The sequence below is a fragment of the Schistocerca nitens genome, chromosome 11 (assembly GCF_023898315.1).
Source record: "Schistocerca nitens isolate TAMUIC-IGC-003100 chromosome 11, iqSchNite1.1, whole genome shotgun sequence".
Classification (NCBI taxonomy): Eukaryota; Metazoa; Arthropoda; class Insecta; order Orthoptera; family Acrididae; genus Schistocerca; species Schistocerca nitens.
This window is the reverse complement of record NC_064624.1, coordinates 73528540-73543262: the sequence shown is the minus strand read 5'-3', so window position 1 is coordinate 73543262 and position 14723 is coordinate 73528540. Positions and strand designations below refer to the sequence as shown.

General features: G+C 43.5%; 1 protein-coding gene across 1 annotated transcript in view; it reads right to left on the bottom strand.

Annotated features, from left to right (window-relative positions):
• LOC126212659 (uncharacterized) overlaps positions 1 to 4059 on the bottom strand; it is a 140709-nt gene extending 136650 nt beyond the window's left edge. Inside the window, exon 1 of the mRNA XM_049940082.1 lies at positions 3891 to 4059. Coding sequence (XP_049796039.1) covers positions 3891 to 4059 — 169 coding nt within the window. The remainder of the gene's footprint in view (positions 1 to 3890) is intronic.
• Positions 4060 to 14723: the final 10664 nt, after the last annotated feature.

Genomic DNA, 14723 nt, shown 5'->3' with positions numbered 1-14723 from the left:
AAAATCTCTCAACCTTATTTTCATTAATTGTACTTGTGATAATCTTTTCTGTTTAAAAGATTTATGCAGCTTATGATCCAGCGTGTGTTCTGTCGGAACAGGAGGCTGTCGTGACGACATCGCTATAGTGTTTATTCCAAGTTCTTTCAGTTTCGTTTATATGTTCGTACAAATCCATTTAGTTGGTCCCTTAGGTTTCTTTCATGTAACTTCTGTCTGTTTTCTCCGCGCGATCTTCCTCCGAAAAAAAAATTTCTGTTCATTTTTTAGTAATTTTCGATATCGCGAATGAGAAAAGACAGCCGCCTCCTGCTCCGAACGGAACACCACGACTTTTCTAACGTCGGAGAGTACCGCACGAATTTTCCGCTAAAAGGTAATAGCATTTCTTAAAGCTGGATCAATTACACATGTTGCTGCTGTTCTCCGACAAATCTGGTGTGATTAATAGTAATTTATTCTGTCACGACAAAAAGAACCAATTTTATTTTTACCAAAGCAACAAAGCTTTCAATTAAATTACTAGAAAAAAAAATCATACCAGATCATTCAGCAAAATTAGAAGCTCACTTGACTGGTATATGGTCAGCGACTGAGTGGCTTTGCCTGACGTTGCCCATAACAAAAACGAATTATTGTTATTGATATTAATAATTATAGTTTTCACTGTGTGGTGTCTCGTTCTCAGAGTGATCCCCGACAAATACGACTGAAAGGAGGCAAGAAGTCTTCTGACTGGGTGCTTGAAACTGCAAATAGTATTGCAAACGACTAGCGATATTTTGATAAGAACTGCAGAAAATACAAAAGAAAGTTTAAAAAAAGCCGTATGTAACCAACAGGTGTTCAACGTGATATCCTTAGCTCAAACTGACAAGATGGCAGCGATAGTCCGTTTCACACCGGCCGGTATTTCTTCCATTGCCCAAACATGTGCTGCGCCAAACTGCCGACACAATCCGTCATTGTCGGCATTTGGATAAGCCGCTTAATTGTATCGCTGCCGGGAGCTTCTCTGCCATGGGATGACGAAACAACTATTCTTAAATTCTCGCACGGAGAACTCCCCCATTTCCTCTTGTGACACTGGGCCTTCCAGTTAGGGGAAATCGGAGCAGAACGCGATAGCGGGACACGACGGATGTGTGCGGTTTTCTAAGATGGAGAGCGCTGCTGCTAGCTGCTGTATTGACGTGAGGCTGTGTCTCTGAACGGATGACAAGCTGCGACAGCCATTTCGAGTTTGTGTGCTGCGCGAGTTGTAAGTGAACGGGTGTTCTTTACGTTTTCAGTTGCGTTCTTACAACTTTCGGTGAATTTCGAAGCACGACGAACCGTTAACTGTTAGCTTTACGCCACAGAATTACACGTAATCTTAAAGTACATGCAGTTCCCCGTACGTCAGCTACATAATAGGTCTAAATCCGTCAGTCCATAAAAGTCTCTAACCTGAAATCTGCTCTTGGAGCGGAAATAATGCTACAGCGTCACTTCCTCGCCAGTCATTCTTTGACACAAGTTGTTGTCAAAGTAATTACTTATTTTTCCCCCCTTGCTTTACTAGATAGTGTGAAGTATTAAATGACAGATATAAAGAAATGGGACATTAAATCAATGGAAATGACAGTTACAGCTCCATTACCTTCTGAATTGGGGTTTAAAAGTATCCAAGGAGTTTAAAGTTCCCAAATCAACGCTGAAAAGGAAGATTCGTAAAGCTAAGAATGATACCAAGTACAGAGTTGACAGAACAAATGGAAAATTTCAAAATTTGTTCAGTGCAGAACAAGAATACGAGGTGGCAATGAAGCTGTAGTCAATGGAGAGAGCAGACTCTTTACCCCAACAGTCATTCATCTCTTTGCCAGGTCATTAACCTATCGACTGGCAGAAAGAACCGGCTTATCACACAGATTTGAGAGAGAAACTTGTCTAGTTGGTCATTAATAGGTTGTTGGAGTTATTACTGGGCATCTGTGTTCTTTATTCGCAAGTCAGAAAATACAGCTGCTGCACAATCGATGGGATTTAGTAACGTAAAGTAACATTAACTTGGTACTAGGCGTTAAAAATAATTGTACATTTTTCAAAATGACGTTACACTGTTTTATTATTGTAAATAATTTTTTTGAAGATTCTATTTTACTTACTCTAAGCAGTTCATTAAAGAACTTTGTCATAGTTTTAACATGATATTCAGTACAATTTCACGCAATAAGTTTTCAACAAATTTGCCTTATCCCATTCTGGTCTGTGGGTGGGGCGCGAAGGGAAATATGTAAGCATTACTTTGAAACAAAAAAATTTAAAAATACGTATCATAGAGTTTTAAGCGATATTTAATTAAGGTCCTTTGGGCTGTACTACAAGGTGATTTTTTTATTCACTTCAGAAATGTTTTCTCGTATCCCTTTATTTTATAAACATTGCCGAATATTCTGTCTGCTGTCCCGCACCGAGTTCCGTTATGTATCACCGCGCATGCGTCAGCTTCCGGTTAACTGCGCTTGCGGAAATGGGAAGTTCTTTCTACATTCTGTGTAATACTTGGGGATGTACCGCTATACATTAAATTTTCTCAGCCACTTGTCATCGCTGTATTTATTTTGAATTGCCCTGTATTGTGATGTCTGAATCTCAGTAGGTGAGTAAAACGTAGGGTATGCCACAACCTCACACGATTTCCTGTTGTTAATGTAGAAGCTATCCATTGTGTTTGCCACCCTCCACCCTCCACATATTCTCACTCACTTGCGAAACCTTCTATCTATCTGTCTATCTGTCTACCTATCTATCTATCTATCGCTTGAACTATGTCCCGCAGTTGCGCAGGGTCAGCCATCGTTAATCCGATTTAATATGTTAATCTTTAAGGGGTGGCCAGATGCCCTTCCTGCCGCTACCCCGTACCCCCTGGGACAGAATTAGTGCAGCCGAAATGTCTGCATCGTGTGTAATCCATGGAAGAGTGCGAAATGTGTTGAGATGTCAGCGAGCCGCGTAACTGAAGCGGTACATGGGGACCAGCCCGGTATTCACCTAGGGGATGTGGAAAACCGCCTAAAAACCATGTCCAGGCTGACCGGCACATCGGCCCTCGTGGTTAGATCCGGGGCCGGACGTGCGATACCTTTTCTGCTCATGAAAAGGGTATGAGAGCTCTAGATCGGTAATTTTCAGACGTTGCAAATCACAGCTCATGATATGAAACTTCCTGGCAGATTAAAACTGTGGGCCCGACCGAGACTCGAACTCGGGACCTTTGCCTTTCGCGGGCAAGTGCTCTACCAACTGAGCTACCGAAGCACGACTCACGCCCGGTACTCACAGCTTTACTTCTGCCAGTACCTTGTCTCCTACCTTCCAAAGTTTGCAGAAGCTCTCCTGCGAACCTTGCAGAACTAGCACTCCTGAAAGAAAGGATACTGTGGAGACACGGCTTAGCCACAGCCTGGGGGATGTTTCCAGAATGAGATTTTCACTCTGCAGCAGAGTGTGCGCTGATATGAAACTTCCTGGCAGATTAAAACTGTGTGCCCGACCGAGACTCGATCTCAGGAGCTTTGCCTTTCGCGGGCAAGTGCTCTACCAACTGAGCTACCGAAGCACGACTCACGCCCGGTCCTCACAGCTTTACTTATGCCAGTATCTCGTCTCTGATAGCTCATGATACATTCTCTCTGGAATAGGCTTCGACAAATTCCATACACCTAAATAGGTGAAGGCAAAGAGCATTTTCGCCCGTTACAAACACAGTCCTGCACTGCCGGGCAGAGAATGTTTCACCCTCCTTCATAAAAGTGTGCGCAAGCCAAGCCGCCTGTTAGTAGTTGCAAAACTGCACGGCCCGTAACGCGGCGTGAACGCCTACTGTAGGTCAGAGTACTCACTCTGGTGGAGACAGTAGTTTGTCCATATCTCCGCTTGACTGTGACTGAGTCCGCCTCGGCCGTCGACGTCGGTGACGTTGGCGAAGTGGTCGCAGGCGCAGCGGAGCAGCGAGGAGTGGTTGGCCGCCAGCAGGACAAGCAGGGAAGCGGCCGCGCTCCCTGGATGCATCGCCGGCTGTCGAGGCTGAGCCGCGAACGCGCCGAGTGCGAGAGGCCCGGTGAAGGGGGGGGGGGGGCGGAAGCCTTTCCGCAGGCTGAGCCAACCACAGCGGGTGTGGCGTCACCCGCCCGGACCACCGCCACAGTGACACTGACTGGCGGCCGGCGCGCTTGTCCATTCATCCGAGCGTCTGCCGCACGCTTTTAGGGTGACAACTAGTTCCACTCTCACACGTGACGGAGCGTCTCCAAAAACGCTGGTTTACGCATAAAAAATCTGCAGGCGTGGCCTTCTTTAGAGTCGAAGTGCGACCTGAGTGAGATTATACGTAACATCATATGTAGCGAAATGGTTCAAATTGCTCTAACAAGGGAACCTCCCCATCGCACCCCCCGTCAGATTTAGTTATAAGTTGGCACAGTGGATAGGCTTTGAAAAACTGAACACAGATCAATCGAGGAAACAGGAAGAAGTTGTGTGGAACCATGAAAAAAAATAAGCAAAATATACAAACTGAGTAGTCCATGCGCAAGATAGGCAACATCAAGGAGAGTGTGAGCTCCCGAGCGCCGTGGTCCTGTGGTTAGCGTGAGTAGCTGCGAAACGAGAGGTCCTTCCTTCAAGTCTTCCCCACGAGTGAAAAGTTTAATTTTTTATTTTCAGACAATTATTATCTGTCCGTCGGCCCGTCGGATGCGAGGTAACTGCGCCGTAGTATGGGAACGCTACAGCTAAACAAACATCGAAACACACGACGTCAGTCGACTACAGCGCACGGAAGAGAGAGTATTCCTGCTAACGAGGCTCCCTGGCTGCCAGTTGACTGTTCGCTACTTTGGACGACAGTGCATTAAATACGTGAGATGTATTCCGTGGACAATATGAATCCAGCAAATATAGCTCGCTACTTCAATAACAAGGTCAATGAATATTTCCTGTGGAAGAATCGGTTGACCTGTGACCTTTCGATCCAATGTTTTCGGTTCCCATTGGGGAGGCACGCCCTTTCGTCTACTAATCGCATGGTTTTCCGGTGCGGTCGCCAAACACAGACACTAAACTTATTACAGTGAACAGAGACGCCAATGAACGAACGGACAGATCATAACTTTGCGAAAATAAAGAATGTAAACTTTTCACTCGAGGGAAGACTTGAACCAAAGACCTCTCATTCCGCAGCTCCTCACGTTAACCACGCGACCACGGCGCTCCTGAGCTCAGATTCTCCTTAATGTTGCCTATCATACAGATGGACTACTCATTTTGTATATTTGCTTATTTTTTCATAGTTCCACACAACCTCTTCCTCTTTTCTCGATTGATCTGTGTTCAGTTTTTCAAGGCCTATCCACTATGCCAACTTATAAATAAATCTGAGGGGGGTTGATCAGGATGTTCCCTTGTAAGAACCCTGAATATGGGACTAATAGGAATATAAGAAAAAGGGAGAAAGGTTTATCTCAAAAAATGGTTCAAATGGCTCTCAGCACTATGGGACTTAACATCTGAGGTCATCAGTCCCCTAGAACTTGGAACTACTTAAACCTAACTAACCTAAGGACATCACACACACCCAAGCCCGAGGCAGGATTCGAACCTGCGACCGTAGCGGTCGCGCGGTTCCAGTCTGACGCGCCTAGAACCGCTCGGCCACACCGGCCGGCGAAGGTGTATCTGTTTAGCAAGAGTAATAGGAGGCAGATTTCAGACTACCTAACAGATCAAAACGAAAATATCTGTTCCGACACTGAAATTGTTGAGTGTTTATGGAAAAAGTTCAAGGCAATCATAAAATGCGGTCTAGACAGTTACGTGCCGAGTACAACTGTGAGGGACGGGTAAAACCCACCGTGGTTCAACAACAAACTTAGAAAACTACTGCGAAAGCAAAGAGAGCTTCACTGCAAACTTAAACGCAGCCGAAACCTCTCAGACAAACATAGGCATGTAAAAACAGGGATGAAGGTTTATCAGTTTAGCAAGAGTAATAGAAGCAGATTTCAAACTACCTAACAGATCAAAACGAAAATTTCTGTTCCGAGACTGACAATGTTGAGTGTTTATGGAAAAAGTGCAAGGCGATCGTAAAATGCGTTTTAGGCAGGTACGTGCCGAGTAAAACTGTGAGGGACGGGAAAAAACCCACCATGGTTCAACAACAAAGTTGCGAAACTACTGCGAAAGCAAAGAGAGCTTCGCTGGAGACTTAACGTCTCAGACAAACAGAAGCTAAACGATGTCAAAGTTAGCGTAAGAAGGGCTATGTGTGAAGCGTTCAGTGAATTCGAAAGCAAAATCCTATGTACCGACTTGACAGAAAATCCTAGGAAGTTCTGGTCTTACGTTAAATCAGTAAGTGGCTCGAAACAGCATATCCAGACACTCCGGGATGATGATGGCATTGAAGCAGAGGATGACACGCGTAAAGCTGAAATACTAAACACCTTTTTCCAAAGCTGTTTCACAGAGGGAGACCGCACTGCAGGTCCTTCTCTAAGTCCTCGCACGAACAAAAAAATGGCTGACATCGAAATAAGTGTCCAAGGAATAGAAAAGCAACTGAAATCACTCAACAGAGGAAAGTCCACTGGACCTGACGGGATACCAATTGGATTCTACACACAGTACGCTAAAGAACTTGCCCCCTTTCTAACAGCCGTGTACCGCAAGTCTCCAGAGGAACGGAAGGTTGCAAATGATTGGAAAAGAGCACAGGTAGTCCCAGTCTTCGAGAAGGGTCGTCGAGCAGATGCACAAAACTATAGGCCTATATCTCTGACATCGATCTGTTGTAGAATTCTAGAACATGTTTCTTGCTCGCGTATCATGTCATTTCTGGAAATCCAGAATCTACTCTGTAGGAATCAACATGGATTCCGGAAACAGCGATCGTGTGAGACGCAGCTCACTTTATTTGTTCATGAGACGCAGAAAATATTAGATACAGGCTCCGAGGTAGATGCCATTTTCCTTGACTTCCGGAATGCGTTCGATACAGTTCCGCACTGTCACCTGATAAACAAAGTAAGAGCCTACGGAATATCAGACCAGCTGTGTGGCTGGATTGAAGAGTTTTTAGCAAATAGAACAGAATCTGTTGCTCTCAATGACGTCTACAGACGTTAAAGTAACCTCTGGCGTGCCTCAGGGGAGTGTTATAGGACCATTGCTTTTCACAATATACAGTATATAAACAACCTAGTAGATAGTGTCGGAAGTTCCAAGCGGCTTTTCGCGGATGATGCTGTAGTATACAGAGAAGTTGCAGCATTAGAAAATTGCAGCGAAATGCAGGAAGATCTGCAGCAGATAGGCACTTGGTGCAGGGAATGGCAACTGACCCTTAACATTGACAAATGTAATGTATTGTGAATACATAGAAAGAAGGATCCTTTAGTGTATGCTTATATGATAGCGGAACAAACACTGTGAGCGAAAGGGGGCTGATCTGCTTTTCTGTTATTCTACGCAACGGATTAATCTGAGATGTACCCTTTACCCTGTGGCTCCTGCAAGATGCAATTTCCACCCCCACACTGCTACAGAAGTCAGAAAGATGCTCCTAACGTTCTAAATAGTAATGCCTCAAAAACTTTCAGCAATAAATATCTTCTGGAGTCGTCCACTCTAAGGAAATGACACAAAAATTCACAAGATTTCTTACATAACTAGTGGGATACTTGGTTTCTCAAGTAGTGCTAGTTAGTGTAAGAAAAACATGAAACTAACGAAAATTATTATATGTTTGCAAAAATTCTGAAAAATCACATTGGCAATTTTAGTTATGAACTGAACAAGTTATTTCCGGGTTCTTTTCAGAATATGAAGTTACCTCTCAAGGATAGGATTCGGTAATGAAATTTATATACAAAGTTTAAGATGCTTATTGACTTGGCAGAATGGGTCAGAGCCACGCCTTCTCAACTTGAATAATTATCTGTAAGAACGTTGCTAGGTATGGTCGAGGCTATCGTGTGTGAAATGCAGTGAAGTGTACTGTTGTGAAGGAAATATGGGGCTCGCAAGAGCTGTAGTGCACAATACCGTAAGATGCAATGACTGCTGTCGGCACTACTTGCTGCTGACAAATAAGGTAACTGTCGTTCTATCTGGATTGACCTTCGCCAATCAAACTCTCCCTACGCCTTGATGAAGTCAAGGACTCCTATTCGCCCCTAGTTTAACTATTGGCGTGGTACACCGGTCAGATAACCAGTCCACCACGATGCCACTCAAAAATTCGCTCGCAGGAGTGTAACTATAACTCTGTCTGTTCACACCGCACAATAAGTGTGGCGGCCAACATAGTGAACATCGATTAATCGCAAGGACTCAATATAGAGTCATACTCCGATTCGCTCTTGACAGAGGTGCTCTCCCAGAGAAGTGCTGAGGAGAGACTTGTTCCTCGCTCTTTGAGTACATGTACGAGCACACACGCTCTCGTTACGTGTTCTCGCTCCAAGAGCGACAACGAAACAGCCCCTCTCCACGCCAAACGTGAAGGGGTATATCTTTAGGCCTCTTCCATTACTCCTTCAGCTCAAGGCGTCAGGATTATCGTCTGGCAATCAGCATTGCTCTTCTAAAACGGGAGAATGACGTTTCGTTTAAGGCGACCAATCCGGAAATCTGTAGCATCGGCGTTTGGCGTTTGTTGTCTCCCTGTGAAAATCTATGAAACTGCCTGCTATATTTATAAAGAATGCGTAGGCTGGGTGCTCCCACGCAATGTAGCGGAATTTGCTTTTAAGCCAAACACGGGGTCATTCACTCGAGCAAACGCTGTCCGCTGCATGGGCGGTCGAGGTTGACTCATTCTCTGAATGGACCGGCCTCCTGGCGTGTGGTCTGCCTCTCTTGAACTAAAAGCTGCTGTGACCGTCGTGTCTGGAATGTGTGCACGCCAGCCTCGAGTATTTCAACCACAGTGCGCTTACTTGTTATTTGCATGTCATTTACATGAAAGAATACAACATTGAACGTATTTTATCGAGTTTGAGTTCGAATGAAGCGTCTTGATGTGTGGAATATGATTGTGAGGGCGGAATATGTAAGCAATGAAGGTCAGGAGACCACGACATCTTACACTACTACAGAAACACACACAATGCTCAACCAGTGACATTGTTTACACATCAAATACTCGTTCACCCAGAACTTGAACATGCAGTGCAGGGATAGATAATGACAAGCAATCAATCTAAGAAGATCATGTCTAACAACAAGAGGATCCTATGAATAACTGAAAACCTAGCATATTGTCACGTAGAAGAAGGTGTAAGTAGATGAATAACGAACACTAACTTCACTTAACGAAGGTATATTCAGCACTTGCACTTACAACAGCATGGAGCAAACTGCCTCCGGCCACAACACATACCGTATATATAATGCTACAGAACATTCCAGTACAACGATTCTTCACATTTGTGGTTACTTCTAGAATGTACTCGAACCGAATATAGAATTTAAAATTGTACGGTCCACGTGAGTTTAGAACTCATGACCCTCCTTGCAACAGTTTAGTATCATAACAACCACACCACGCTGCTACTCAGCTTCTTCCGCGACATTTCTCAATCCTTAAGAGAACATCGTCTCGATGTTACATCGTCCTAGTCCGAGAACGAATCATCCCGATGACTGATTCTCACCCTTGCAGTGATCTTCTTAGAACTTCGTTAGCCGCTACGCTCTTCGTCACCTTTCCGCTTGTTGCCTCTCGCCGGAGCTTCGAATTTACCCTGGGTTGCAGGATCCTTATAGGGCTTCATTCGAAGGACGTGGACCGTATCTATGATCTCTCGTCGTCTTGTGTCGGGGTCTTTATAAGGTCCAAAGTAGGGCCTGAGGAGCTTCTCAGAGAGACCAACCTTCCGAACAGGAGTGAAGATCCAGACGAGGTCACCAAGCTGGTAGACAACAGGGCAGTGGCTCGCGTCATACCCTCAGCGATCATTTTCTTGAGCCTGCAGCGTGCAGAGTCAATATACAGAATGAAAATACACTACTACCCATTAAAATTGCTACACCACGAAGATGACGTGCTACAGACGCGAAATTTAACCGACGGGAAGAAGATGCTGTGATATGCAAATGACTAGCTTTTCAGAGCATTCACACAAGGTTGGCGCCGTTGGCGACACCTACAACGAGTTGACATGACGACCGATTTCTCATACACAAACAGCAGTTGACCGGCGTTCCCTGGTGAAACGTTGTTGTGATTCCTTGTGTAAGGAGCAGAAATGCGTACCATCACGTTTCCGACTTTGATAAAGATCGGATTGCAGCCTATAGCGATTGCGGTTTATCTTATCGCGACATTGCTGCTCGTGTTGGTCGAGATCCAATGACTGTTAGCAGAATATGGAGTCGGTGGGTTTAGGAGGGTAATACGGAACGCCGTGCTGGATCCCAACGGCCTCGTATCACTAGCAGTCGAGATGACAGGCATCTTATCAGCATGGCTGTAACGGATCGTGCAGCCACGTCTCGATCCCAGAGTCAACAGATGGGGACGTTTGCGAGACAACAACCATCTACACGAACAGTTCGACGACGTTTGCAGCAGCATGGACTATCAGCTCGGAGACTGTGGCTGCTGTTACCCTTGACGCTGCATCACAGACAGGAGCACCTGGGTGCACGAATGGCAAAACGTCATTTTTTCAGATGAACTCAGGTTCTGTTTACAGCATCATCATGGTCGCATCCGTGTTTGGCGACATCGCGGTGAACGCACATTGGAAGCGTGTATTCGTTATCGCCATACTGGCGTATCACCTGGTATGATGGGATGGGGTGCCATTGGTTACACCTCTCGGTCACCTCTTGTTCGCATTGACGGCACTTTGAACAGTGGACGCTACATTCCAGATGTATTACGACCAGTGGCTCTACCCTTCATTCGATCCCTGTGAAACCCTACATTTCAGCAGGATAATGCACGACTCTATGTTGCAGGTCCTGTACGGGCCTTTCTGGGTACAGAAAATGTTCGACTGCTGCCCTGGCCAGCACATTCTCCACATCTCGCACACATGGAAAACGAGGAACTGTCTCGCCACAATATGCCAGTCACTACCCTTGATGAACTGTGGTATCGTGTTGAAGCCGCATGGGCAGCTGTACCTGTACACGCCATCCAAGCTCTGATTGACTCAATGCCCAGGCGTATCAAGGCCGTTATTACGGCCAGAGGTGGTTGTTCTGGGTACTGATTTCTCAGGATCTATGCAGCCAAATTGCGCGAAAATGTAATCGCATGTCAGTTCTAGTATAATATATTTGTCCAATGGATACCCGTTTATCATCTGCATTTCTTCTTGGTGTAGTAATTTTAATGGCCTGTAGTGTAAATAATGAGCTATCTATTTCCGATAGAGTCGGTTAACTATAGTCGAAAAAGAATTAGAAATGATATTATTCTGTGGATGAGAAAAGATCCATTAATGCAAGCAAAGTCACAAATCCATCAAAGCAAGTACATGGCAATAAGCGTCTTCAGTCCTTCACGTTGCTGTTCACAAACAAAAAAATGCATATTTTTGAAAGAAAGTGTTTATCTTCCCGTAACTTCATAGCCTTGTATTATCGTTTTGCAACACTTTATCGCAAACCACTAGAAATACTCGTCGTCCGAGAAACACACTAAAAAACAATCAGAGAAGCATGCACCAAGGGTAAAATCATCACGCAATCCCTAACAATCCCTAAGACCAATATGCCACACTTCATATCACAAATCATTAACGTCTACATAATAATCATAAAAGGTTTCCAATCCTCACTTCTTATTATCTCATCATATCGTTCTTATAAAAATCCATTAATCATTGCTACACAAACATCGTCTGTAATTAATCCTTAAGTCTTCACTTCACATACGAATGGTTCAAATTGCTCTGAGCACTGTGGGACTTAACATTGATGTCATCAGTCCCCTAGAAGATAGAACTACTTAAACCTAACTAACCTTACGATATCACACACATGCATGCCCGAAGCCGGATTCGAACCTGCGACTGTAGCGGTCGTGCGGCTCCAGACTAAAGCGCCTAGAAGCGCTCGGCCACTGCGGCCGGCCTTCACATAAGACACCTTTAGTAAATTTCATACAGTCAATGAAGAAACCTTGCTTATATCTCAGGGTTAGAGTATCTCAGTGCAAGACACTGAAATTAAATATCTCCTCCGATTATTGACAGTACATGTCATACCTGTGAAAATATATATACTGTACTAGTTTTATCAGCGCTATCCTGAATCCGTTATGGACTACTTCTGTACGTTAGCCTGTAAGAGAAGATGCATTATGACGCGCAAAATTCTATGTTATTGTTTCTCATGTTGCTTATTTCTTCTGTGATGCCTCTGCATTTGACATCATTGCGGTCTTCTTTTACGTAATATCTACATGTAAAATGATGTATTGTAAAGATCTGGGTCCGTTATGTTAGAAAATGACGTGGTATATGCTCCGTAAAAATAATTGAATCTGGTACATAAAAGTGATAACACATAACAGTGATAAACATACGAAATGGCTTGTACTTATAGTACTGCATGAGAAAAATTGTTATTGTCATTTAGGCACACATGTCAATAAAAGAATACCTGTAGAAAATGCTATTACATACAAATGGCTGATATCGTATAAAGATAAAATACGTCTTGTCAGAAGGTAACTGTTATCTATCAATGGTGTAGAAAGTCAAATAATTAGTCAATGAACGGTTTCGTATTGGTGATGTGATGAAGACCTCTCCAAGCTTTCGTTCTGGATGTTTCAAGATGTACTACGTTCGGAAGTGGAACTCTTCGAACCCGAAATGGTCCGTTATAAAGTAATACAATTTTCTGACATTGTTCTTTGCTTTACAAGATAGTGGGTGTGCTCGAACTAAAACTTTTTGTCCAACTTTCAATTTTCTAGTGTGAGATATCTTCTTTTGTAGCATTTTCCTCTTTTCAGCTGCCTTTTTTATATTAGTAATTTCAGTGTCAATCAATGACATAAACAGTATCACTTGGAGAAAGAAACAAGTTCTTTTATTTGTCTGGTGGATTTTTATCATTCGAAGCTAAACGTGGCGAGAGCAAAGTTGACTCATTAGGAATTGAATTAATGGTATTCTGAAATATCTGTCCCATTCAGTGGGTTATTTGGTTCGTCTGTTGCTGTCTACCTTTGCTTTGATTGTCTGCGAAACATCGAAGTTAAATTCTTCATCTCCACTGTCGGTAGCAAAAGACGTGTCAGTGAAAAGTGGCGTATACCATTGTGTATTCTTTGTGTATGAACAAAGCTATAATCCGTTAATATCCTGTTCGTCCATTGAAATGCTCTGCAGAATCTGCAGCGCTACTTGCTCGTTATTGTCGCGTAGTAGAATAGAAGGATCTTTAAAGTCCTAAATGGCTTGATATTCTGCCAAGAAATCCATACCTAGCATAACTTCAGTTGTTAAAAGTGGGACAAAAATTTCCATAAAATGTGTCGCCATGAACAGTAAATTTTAATCATGTCTGTCGATTTACAGCTACTCCTTTTCCTGCAACTGCTCCTCTAACTTTAGTCTTTTGTAATGGGGTTGTAGGGCAAGAATTATTCACATTGCATTTATTACATGCTGCATCACAGATCCGTGTAACTAGAGAGCCGTAGTCAGTTACTGCTGTGAAATCATGTGAATCAATTTGTATTTTGATAACCGGATGGTACACTTTCTTTTCCTGCAGTAACGTGTCGCTATGTCTCTATGAACACGTGTTACTGTGTTCATATTGTAAAAATGTGCAAAGTGATTAAATCCTCTACTTTACTATTAATGTTTTGATAAAAACAAAGTGGTCCCCTTGCTATTCATGAAATGATCTCTCTGCGTTGATAAATTTCGTAGCAAACACACTACGAGGTGATATATTTTCATTTCAGTGTCTAATTGTTAGGAAAGGTGGTGCTTGCCGCTCTCTGTGCACCAGTCGCAAATTTCTGGCTACAGTTACTGAGAGCCTAGTGCAATGCTCCAGACAGCAAGTAAACTATTTTGTACACATCACTGAGTGAGACACTCCTTTAAATAAAAATTTGTTGGATCGAGGATGTGGACAATGCTCTTAGGTGACATATTCCTTTAACAATCTGTTTTTACACTGATATAGTATTAATTGTATGAAATTCACGTCACAACACGCATTAACATTGACAAAATGGAATATTGCTATCAAACGCATACTCTCACAACTGCTGGAGAAATAACTGATGCACAGGAACCAACCCTTACACTGAAAATTAAAGGATCTTTAATGAAAGCTCTCAGTTTCCCTGATTTGACTGTCCAGTTCAACAATGGATCTAACTATGCGCGGTTACTGTCCCACCAAATAAAAAATGTTACCTTCATTCCTCTTCACACTCTTTTCTAATATCCATACACCTTTCATTCTACATTATTAATCAAATCTTTCTCCTCTGTTTCACAGCATTCAGACACAATTCACCTTACTTGAACGCCGGTGCACAGGTTTACGAAACCCTTAAACTCGTATTACGATGACGAACTGAGAATGTGGCTAAGGTCGAGCCCGTGGATAGTTGTCACACTGTGGCAAATGTCGTCCTACGTGTTTGCTGCCAACATGAGAATTGCAATGAAAGGGCTCGA